Raw genomic sequence first — 10,707 nt, forward strand, 5'->3', positions numbered from 1 at the left:
TTCACTGTCCCGTACAAGAATTAAAAAAAAGGGAACGCATCTGAATATCGAATGTTAAAATATCGAATATATTAAAATATCGAATGGGTCATAATATCGAAAGGTTTATTTTCTGAAACCGTAAACTTTTCAGGATTCATTAAAATGTTATCGTATAGAACCCCTTAGGTTAGGTTAGGTTAGATTTATAAAAATCTAAAAAAGTTAGAGTCTTAATTTAATACATTCGGTATTTTAACATTCGATATTCAGATACGTACCCCAAAAAAATGATACAAAGCTTCTGACGTAATTGTCAGAATGAGATCAGAATTTAAAAATTTAAAAAGAATAAGCCAAATAGGAGCAGCCGTTTTAAAAAGTGATGCGCTGTCAGTCATACCGTCATACATACGATTTTTAGAGAATTGTTCTCTACTTTAACTTTAACTTTACTTTAACTGTTTTATTATTGGTTGGCACCAACAAAACTGCGTTACCTATCTGTATCAACTACAATTTTACTTCTGTGGCTACAACCTCCTTGCAGGTTCGTTTTAAACTTGGTACTACAATGAGGTTAAAAAATTGATACCCGAATACCGGTCCTACGGCATAACTGTGAAATAATTATATAAACCACTAATTAATTTCTTTCCCGTAGGAAATCAATAAATTCCAATGGAATAGATAATTAAATTTTACTGAGCCCGTTTACACTTGGGAATATTTACGGATTCAAATTTGACGCCTACAAGCGTTATTTATTATAGAGGCCACCGCTCCGGACATATTTTATTACCACTTTGTTTTATTAAGGTTCATTACTGGAACGTAGTTTTTTATTCTAACAAAACCAGTAACTTCGAACTTTCTTCGTGCGACACTAAATTTTTATCAAGCACGTCATAATTTTGATTTACGCAATTGCAAATTACATATGTGTGATACGTGTTGAGCTTAAGTGCCCACCCGTGCTCTGTTGTTATCCCCATGACAAATGACAGTCGGCACAATACTGGCGCATTCTCCTATAAGAACCTCAAATTCGGTTACCGCATTCACACAGCGGCCTAATCGAATGCGTTCCTTTGGAACGGTAACGAAATACTTATTTCACACAACGCGGACAAAAAACGATTCTAACATAACTTCTCCTAGTCGGCAAATGGAACTCTCGGTCCATTCCAATTAGAATGGGTATCGCGACGCCTGCTTCCTAGAGTGTGCCTTTTGCATGCTTCGTTGACAATGGCCGTTATTGTCTTTTTGTTGATATTACGGGTTTATTTAAGTGAAATTGGATAAATGGTCATCTCACGATATTTCGCTATTCAATCTGGCGTTGTACGGCGGCTGTGCGGTCCGGCCTCGTCATGTTCGCTGCCTGAACCTCCAACAAAACTAAAACAGGAACAAATGAAAGTAAAGACTGTGAATAAAAACAAAATGTGAATTAGGTTTTAGTTCTGACTGTAGTGCTGTTTTAACTGGACTGCTGTTTAAGCTTGATTTGTTTGAGGACTAATTTGTGTGTGTTTAATAATATTGAACAATGGATTTCATTCTATATCTAACGGTGCTCGTGGTGTTTTTGATCGACGGTGGAGAGACTGGAGGACACGGAGGAAAACACCAGTAAGCCAAACACCATTTTAAGCCCTAATTTTAAAGTTACCTCTTCAGCGTTGCGAATTATCATCATTGCATTGCAATTTTGCTCACGAATATTTACAATCTCGTTAGAATAATTTATTGAGCTGGTTATTTAAAATTTTATGTTTGTTTAAAATTAATTAAAACCTGATTTTGCTATAGCAATATTATTTCAGTTATTTTTTTTCATATAACTGTACGATAACTACGATTTTATATGCTTTTTTGAATATAATAGACCATTTTAAAGTTTTTGTAAGATGGATTCGTAATATGATTTTAACGAGTTTTTGTTTTCTTTGCAGCGATCACGTGAATTTGCACATACCCGAGTTTATTCATCACGATCACCACACGAAAGTGATCACGATTCATCACCATCACCACAAGCCAAAAAAGGAGCATCATCACCACCACCACCATCATCATAAGCCAGTACACATTCCACACGGACATCATTATCATCAGCACAAGAAGGTACATCACACTAAAACAGAAAGTAAGGGTCATCATGGTCATCATGGCCATCATGGACACCATGGACATCATCACAAGCATCATGGCCACCATCACGGACACCACGGCCATCATCACGGACACCATGACTACGAAAGTCCCATCCCCAGCTACTACGGTCCACAGCACGACGTTCCTTCGATCAGCTACGATCCTACCCCTACTTCTTTCGAAGATGACTTCGGTTCTCATTTTAGCTCCGCCCCCTCTTACGGTGGAGGAATAGCTCCTAGAACGCCGCACGTACACGGAGTAACGCATACTGTTAAACAGGTCAAAGTATTCGACTCGTTGCCTGGCGGTATACCCAGTGTGGCCTCAAACGCCGTAGGTGGTGGTGGCGGCTACCAAGTGACCGAGGAAGGCGAAGAGGAAGATGATACGTTTACAGCGATAGACGGTCTGCAACAGAGCTATCCAGCGACATTTGCTTACGTGCGAGGAGCGGCGTCGGAGCCAGTTTCAAACGATTTATTCTCCTCAATAGCGCCCGTGCAATCAGCCAACCACAATCCATTCGCAGAATCACCTGTACCTACTGCTTTCAGTGGCAACGACTTTACTAGTCCAGCTCAGGCTCAATTTTCTTCCTTAGCGCCTACTCAGCACGTTATTCCAAGTGCACAATCAACTCCAGAGTTTCCTGTAACCTTCCAGGCCGCGCAGACCGGTTTCGACGATCCAGCGAATTCCTTCACTGGGGCTGATGCAGGAAGCACGGCATTGGCACCGCAGGACAGGCCAACTGCAAACGACGTCGTTTCCTACTCGAGAGTGGCTGGTGTGCAGCAGGCTATAACTACAGGAGGAGTCGAAACTGTTGTCTATTAATAATTAAAACTATTTAAAACTTATTTTATGTGATAATTGTAGTGGCAGTCATGATGATCGATTTTTAAAATGTAAATTAAAAGATTTACTAAGCTGTAATTTAGTGCAAATGGAAAATGGACGACTCGAAATTATACGTCAAAGCAGAAAAATGACAATTTGAAATACATCAACAAGGAAAATTTACCATCTTGAATATAGTCGAAAATTAAATCTTGTCCCATGGTAAAATTGACAAACGCGATTGATGACGTCGAAAAAAAAATATGTTCCAACCAAAATCATTTGTTTTGGGCCTACTTGATTTAGACGACATTCATTTATTGCGTATTTCATTTTGCTCATTCTTTATGATGTACAATATTCCATTTTGGGTTCAATTAATTTACAACATAAATAAATTTGGTTGTAAATATTTTTCAGCACAATCATATTTTGACAAAATTCACTTTGGACGGTTTTTGGCTTTGGTCAAAATTCAAAATGGTCAATTCAAGTGGACGATTTTCCATTTGCACCGAAGGACGTTAAATCAATTAAAAGTATCCAGACAGTCTTATGTAGTTTCGGTTACAGTAAGCGTTACACACGTTCGAGATCCTTTTCGGGCCTTTTTTCGAGTCTTTGACGTTATACTCGTACGTACTCGTACCTATCTACTAACAATATTGCTTTCGATATTGTTCTCCTATTTTTTGTAATGCCATTCGCATCAAGTAAATCCTATCAAACCGATTTAACAAAACAAGGTCTCGAATACGATTTAATGCCGTTTGCCTTATTTAGGATAAAAGAATAACTAAATCTTTCCTGAACGTGTTTGCTTTGAAATAATGTACAGTCAGCATCAAAAGTAGCACATTGACAATCTTGCATGGTGTTTAGTACTTCTTTTGATTCTGGCTGTACCTGTCTGAGGGATACTAAAATTCGTAAAAATCGTTACTTTTAATTACTCGTAGTATAACGTAACCGAAGACTCATTAAATGTACAAAAAAGTAATACATTTTAAGTAATCTATGTGAGAGAAACAGATTGTTATTTTGTTCATAGTTGTTTGAAATGTAATTTAAATAAAATGTTCTTTGTTATCATTTTTATACTTACTTTTATAGTTATTTTACTAAATACCTAGATGTCATTGAAAAAGTGGACATACTTAAATCGGTTTTAATCTACTGCAGATAATCCAAAGGGCTACCCTTAAATTGCAAAAGAGTGCCACAGCAGAGGAACACAAATTATACAGAACTAATAATAAGAAGAATATAAATATTATCGCTAGTGCTTCCAGAGTCGATGTCGCCATATTAAATATATTGACCTGGATAACTCACGTCTTAAATCGAGTTTAGCCCGACATGTTTCGGGCTAATCCGTAGCCCTTCCTCTTCGGAGCAACGCGACTCGGCGGCTGCCACTCGATGTAGCCACTTTTTAATCTTTTTTCCTTAATAACGCAAGAACTAGTGAAATGTAAATCTTTTTGAATCACAATCTCCGCATAATCAATTTTCGGAATACCCTTCCAGACTAAAAAATGGGATAATTAATTTATGTTTTTCTTTTTGTTATTTCCATATTTTTACATTTTTAACTCGCGTGATATTTCTAATGCTCTGATTATTAAATTAGTAGATTAGTTTGGAGCTTCTTACTAACAGTTCACATTTGAAAGTACTTATTTGCGTCAGTGTAGCGACAAGTTGTTATAGCACCCCAAAAAGTAAACGAATGACGATTTGACACGCCCCAATTCCGAGATTGCAGTTGAAAATAAACCAAATCTAATGGTAACGTAACCAAATATTACGCAACCGACCGAATCGCTCGGCTACTGAACCGAAAATGTGATTGAATGTTAAATTGTTTTGAAGTGACGCTCATTCAAAGATTCTTGTCAAAGATACGCAACACGTTCATTGTACACTCTACGCAACATGCATTTTGAAGGTAGATAAATTAAGCCCTTTAGGCCGCTTGTAGATGTCCGTCATTTCACCGGACAACGGATTGTAAGCCATACATACAACACCGCTAGTCCGGCAAAAAAAACGATCCGTTGTCCGGTGAAAACAACGGACGGCTACAAGCAGCCTTACATTCACAGTAAGGGTGGACTTCAAAGAATTGGATGTTTAACGCCGGTTTAAAAATGTGTATGGAACACCCAATACAAGTATACATATTTTCTTGTATCATCACGGAGGTCTTTTTAGTAAGTCCTTTTGTATGATAAACTACAGGTTAACAGCACAACATGTTTTTTTGGGGTTGATTCACTTTAAGGGCTAACAACACTTTTTTTTTTACTTATTATAGTTTTTATTTTATTTGAGGTTATTTTATGGGAGAAGGGGAGTGCAGTCGAGAAAAATCCATTATGGACGACTGGAAAGGAAGGCTCCAGAAAGTGCCGGACTCTCGCCAGCTAAAAACCCAGCTGTATCTACGTCCCCAACTCCTTGCACGTTAACGTTCCACCTTGCTCAACCCGAATACATAGTAAATTTTACAAATATGGTTTTAAGTTAGAAGAAGAAAATTAATAATAATAATAATATAACTAATAGTGCAAGCACCTACCCTAGCGAAGCCTCTTCATTATGTCATTGACCAAATTAATTCAATGTCAAAATTTTCATTACAATAAAGACTGAAAACTGAAACTCAAGACATTCACGGGCGCGGGTATATGTAGAGTCATTCACGATGACGCGTGCCGTGGTTCTTATTACAATGTCATTAATGTCCAATTTTGACAAAATCACGCGTCTTCGTGGATGGCACTAAGTATAACGTAAATTTTAATTCCTACGACAACAAGATACTGCGTCTCAAATAGGTAAGTGAACAAACTGACTTATATTCGTAGATATGCGCTGTCGGAAAAAAACCTGCTGATTTATAGTTTTTGTAAAAATACAAAAGATTCACGAGTTTCATTTCTATTATTTTTATTTTTATGAATAGACACAGGCTTGCCCTCGCAACGACAGGTCATGGGCCATTAGACTTTCATTCAGAGCTCGTAATTAGCTATTCTAAGTGCATCATTAAAATATATGTACTGCATTCAGATTTTAGGATTTCCATCGAAATTTTTACACGGCAACTACGCTAAGACCTGAACTAAAGACATATTGCATCAGAAACATTTATACAAACAGATGCCGCTTCCTGTCATACAATTACGTAAATGGGTATTTATTTTGAAATGCACTGATATCCACAGATTACTAATGTAGCTAGGTGAAGTCACAGTAAGAAAAGTTTATCCATGTCAAAGCCTGTATGATATTGACATAAGAATGAATTTGACTTGGCTTGTGTAATAACTTTTTTCACTACGTCTATATCGACCTCTTTAGATTAAGGATAAAGCACCCGTCACGGACGTGCTAGTGTTGGATGATTTAAACAGCGGTTTTCTCATAGAAACAAAAACTAACATGTAACGATTTAATCAACTGGCAACACCTTTTGAAAAAAGCAACGCGGAATACAACCATGTTTTAAAGTAATGCGCTAGGCTAAAGCAAAAAAATTGCAATTGCCTAAATAGTCCGTAAAGCTTACCTTATCCTTACTCGTACCACCGGTATGTAGGTAACATACCTAACTAAAAACCCAGTCATAAAAGTTTTGTCCGTGAAGCAAAATGGGTTTGCGGTTCAATGTTCATCAAATTCAGATCAAAAGAAAGCAGAAGATGGTAAACACAATCTTATGCTGGAAGTAGACGTAAATAGATGTACAGTCGAATGCAAAAACATATATACAGACATAGCATCAAAATATGCATACCTATACATCGACATTGTGTTTAGTGGCATAAAAGTGTATAGATATTTTTTAGTTGCGAAATGAACGGATACCGTTTAGTACACAATATGTAAAATCACAAAATCCTAACCGATCAGTCTAAACTGTTTAGAGACTGGAAATTGAGCTGGTGCTATTTATGACAACCAATTCTTATTCCAATGAGAGTTGAGAAAAATCTCGGGATTTTCATTCGACTTCCATCGGATCCATGGTTTACGTGAGCGAACCAGTAGGCAAGGGCTAATGTCAGCTCCCAACTGCAACAACAAAGGAAGAAAGAATATTTGCATTGCATTGCAAAAATATTGTTATTTATTAAAAAAGATGAACGGATCGCTCACGTATTAATATTGGAGGTATGTCCGACATGTTCCGAGCCAATCCGAGGCTCTTTTTCAAGGTGAGCTACATTTGAAAACCGACAATGAACCGTCTTCACCAAAATTACTGTGTGAAGTAGGGTTGTACACCTTACTTATCACATCACTCTCTAAAATTTCGTCCATATTAACCACCGACGCAGTAAGTATGCAAAACCGTTTTCCAGCCCGGAGGCACGCCCACCCACTGTCATACAATGTCGGGTATAAGTACCTCGAATTTTTAGGGTTCCGGAGCCAAAATGGCAAAAACGGAACCCTTATAGTTTCGCCATGTCTATCTGTCTGTCTATCCGTCCGTCCGCGGCTTTTCTCAGGGACTATCAATGCTAGAAAGCTGTAATTTTGCACGGATATATATGTTAAGTATGCCGACAAAATGGTACAATAAAAAATAAAAAATTTAAATTTTTTTTTAGGTTACCTCCCATAGACGTAAAGTGGAAGTGTTTTTTTTTCTCATCCAACCCTATAGTGTGGGATATTGTTGTATAGGTCTTTTAAAACCATTAGGGGTTTACTAAGACGATTTTTCGAATTAGTGTATTTTTTTAACTTTAAAGTGCAAATTTTCATTAAAATCGAGCGTTGAGGGGGCTCTTTCTAAAATCTAAACTGGTCGGTGGAAATTTTTTAAAAAATTCAGTATGGTAGTAAATATATCAAACTTTCAAGGAATAACGGCTAAGTTTGCTAAAATATACCTAAACTTGGAAAATTACGTATAAAATACGAAATCCTCAGAAAAATATTACTTAACTTTTTCGTAAAGGCTACGGAACCCTATTTTGGACGTGTCCGACATGCTCTTGGCCGGTTTTTTATAAGTCTATTTGAATAAATCTGCGTCTCAAGGTAGTTTTAATTGAAAAGTATTGTAGTTAATTGTTTTTTACGTGCTCTGAAATATCTGGATACGACTGAGTTTTTAATCACGTTTGTGCGATTACTTAGATATATTAAAATTTAAGCACCTAGACGGCTCCGATGTGTATGATGACGACACTACACTATACGACAAACAAACCGACAGAATCGTGACCTTTTCACAGAAGATGACACTGTAACATCGTTTTGCCTGACACCGAAAAATAATCACGACACGAACGGTGTAAACGTTCCACGTTGGTTCAGAAAACAATTGGTTCGACTGTACTAAGTTAAAAATCGTCGGGGGGTTGTGCAAATCCACGTAATTAGCAATGAATAATACCGCGAATCTAGCAAATTTGGCCAATTTCAAATGTTTGTTCCAAATTCGTTGAAATAAAACAAATACATGTGTATACTTAAACATAAACCCGCTGTTAAACAATACGTACCTAGGTAGAGCAAACGCCCAGACCTTCATATGGCAGATAAAAATAACTTGAAAAATATAGTTTTACACAAATTTTCATAATCTGAGCCGTCCAGGAAAGTAAAAGAACAAGAGCATAAAATAATCCAAGCTCCAACATTTACCCATTTTTTACGCTTCTCGATTGACCTGCGCTTTTTTTTACTATGAGTGTTCAGTTCACACCAAGCAAAATGGCTGCACCAACGTTCTCTCGCTGACCACAAATAAATTAAAAGAAGAATTTTAACTTTCAGTCGGTTACGAGTGCTGTCATAGCGGCCACAGACCACTCAAAGACATTAGAAAAAAAAGGTAAAAAGAACTATTGTAGAAAGTAAATGTTACGGAATGTTCGATGGACTTGAATTCATTCTGATTACCACTGTTACTCATTCTTATTCATTTGCGTAATAATGTCTCCTTGGTTAGTAGTTAGTGCCGACACTTTTTTTTCCAATAGAACATTTTAAAGATTAAGGCACTGAAAGAGCTAGGTGTTTTACATACTGGAGTTTTGTCCATCATATTCTAGATTTCAAGGTGAAGTTTTTTAGTCTGACTTTTGCTAATTAATACTACATACAATAAAAGCTTCGTCTCTAAATTGCTACTTCAAGGCTCATTTTGGCTAACATAATACTTTTTTTTCAATCCATTTGTAAAAAAAAAACATTTGTATACCCATAACAGAGGATGAAACCCCAGTAAAGTCTATTTGCTGCTGATTTTTATACACTTTTCCCTGAAAAGCTTGCAATAGGTCCGTTACAAGTTAACGTACGTACATAGCTTGTACGATTTTATTGCATCTATTTATTAGTATAGTCACCTTATTATATTTATATCACTAACGCAATCTTATTTTATTTTAACGACCGGATGGCCAAGTGGTAAGTGAACCTGACTACGAAGCTTGAGGTTCCGGGTTCGATTCCCGAGCGGGACAGATATTTGTATGAATAATGCAAATGTTTGTTCTCGGTTCTTGGATGTTTAATATGGTATTTATTTATGTATCCGTTGCCTAGTGTCCATTGTATTTACAAGCTTTGCTTAGTTTGGGACTAGGTCAATAGAGCATTTCTCAAAAAAAAAATGACTTTATGATTATAATTTAATTGAGACTCCGGTTCGTAAAAAAATTGCAGGCAGGTAGGGAAATGATACTGACCTTAATAAAATTAATATAGATTCCCAAAATGTCCCAAATATTTGTATAAAAATGTTTCTTTTTGTTACCAAAATTGTATGCTATGTGGTAACACAAAGGAAACATTTCCATACTATTATATATTATATTATATAATTATTAGGGACATTTTGGGAATCTATATTAATTAGACTTAGTATCATTTACCCTACCTGCCTGAAATGTATTCGGGAATCGGAGTATAAAATTATTGGCATTTTATTTTTAAGAAATGCTCAATTGGAGTCAAGTGTCCCATGATATTTATTATTTAGGTATTTATTCGACTGCCGCGTACGACCATTTATTAAAATATATATGGTACTTTTATTCTTATTGTAATTTGACATAAAGCCCAGCAAAAAATAATTAAAGTGTTTTTTTGCTGCCTACATTAGTTATTATTTCTTGTTCATATTTATTTTTATTGGTACATTATAGTTAAGAAGCTGCGGTTTCTGTAGTCAGTTCTGTTTCCTCGGCTATTTTTTTTGTACATCAAAGAAATTGTAAAATTATAAACTCTATTGCAAGCTCATCTATTTACAAAATCAGTTCATCTTCCTTATTTCTTTTACAACTTCTGATATCCATCATACTGTTTGAACTGTTTGAAATATTGCTAAACTCCATGATTAATCTATAACAAGTACAGTCAACCGAAAAAGATGCTTAACATTCGTAAAACGAAGCATCTAAACACTACTCTATAATCAGATGAATGCTTGCAGTCCTTTCTGAGCTCATTGAGGTTTATTGTAGTCAAAACAATAACGTAACATTCACATGCTGAGTGTTACTATTCAAGGGCGTTAGTTACCTACTCTGCCGACTGTTGCCGTAAGTTACTGTACCGGTTCTATTAAACCACCATGTTTCTGGAACGGTACCATCGACGTGAACGGGCTCGGTCCCCCATTTATCATACAAGGATCGACTAATGACTATAGTCAAAATAAAACACTTACAATGAGCAGGATTTATC

The 10,707-nt window shown here is 36.3% G+C and overlaps 1 protein-coding gene across 1 annotated transcript; it reads left to right on the top strand.

Moving 5' to 3' along the window:
* Positions 1-1,219: 1,219 nt before the first annotated feature.
* Positions 1,220-3,041, top strand: LOC141439789 (uncharacterized). Its single transcript, XM_074104170.1, has 2 exons — positions 1,220-1,617; positions 1,941-3,041. Exons 1-2 carry the CDS (start codon positions 1,535-1,537, stop codon positions 2,980-2,982), a joined length of 1,125 nt encoding a protein of 374 aa, XP_073960271.1. The 5' UTR covers positions 1,220-1,534; the 3' UTR covers positions 2,983-3,041.
* The last annotated feature ends 7,666 nt before the right edge of the window (positions 3,042-10,707 follow it).

The sequence above is a fragment of the Choristoneura fumiferana genome, chromosome Z, assembly GCF_025370935.1.
Source record: "Choristoneura fumiferana chromosome Z, NRCan_CFum_1, whole genome shotgun sequence".
NCBI lineage: Eukaryota > Metazoa > Arthropoda > Insecta > Lepidoptera > Tortricidae > Choristoneura > Choristoneura fumiferana.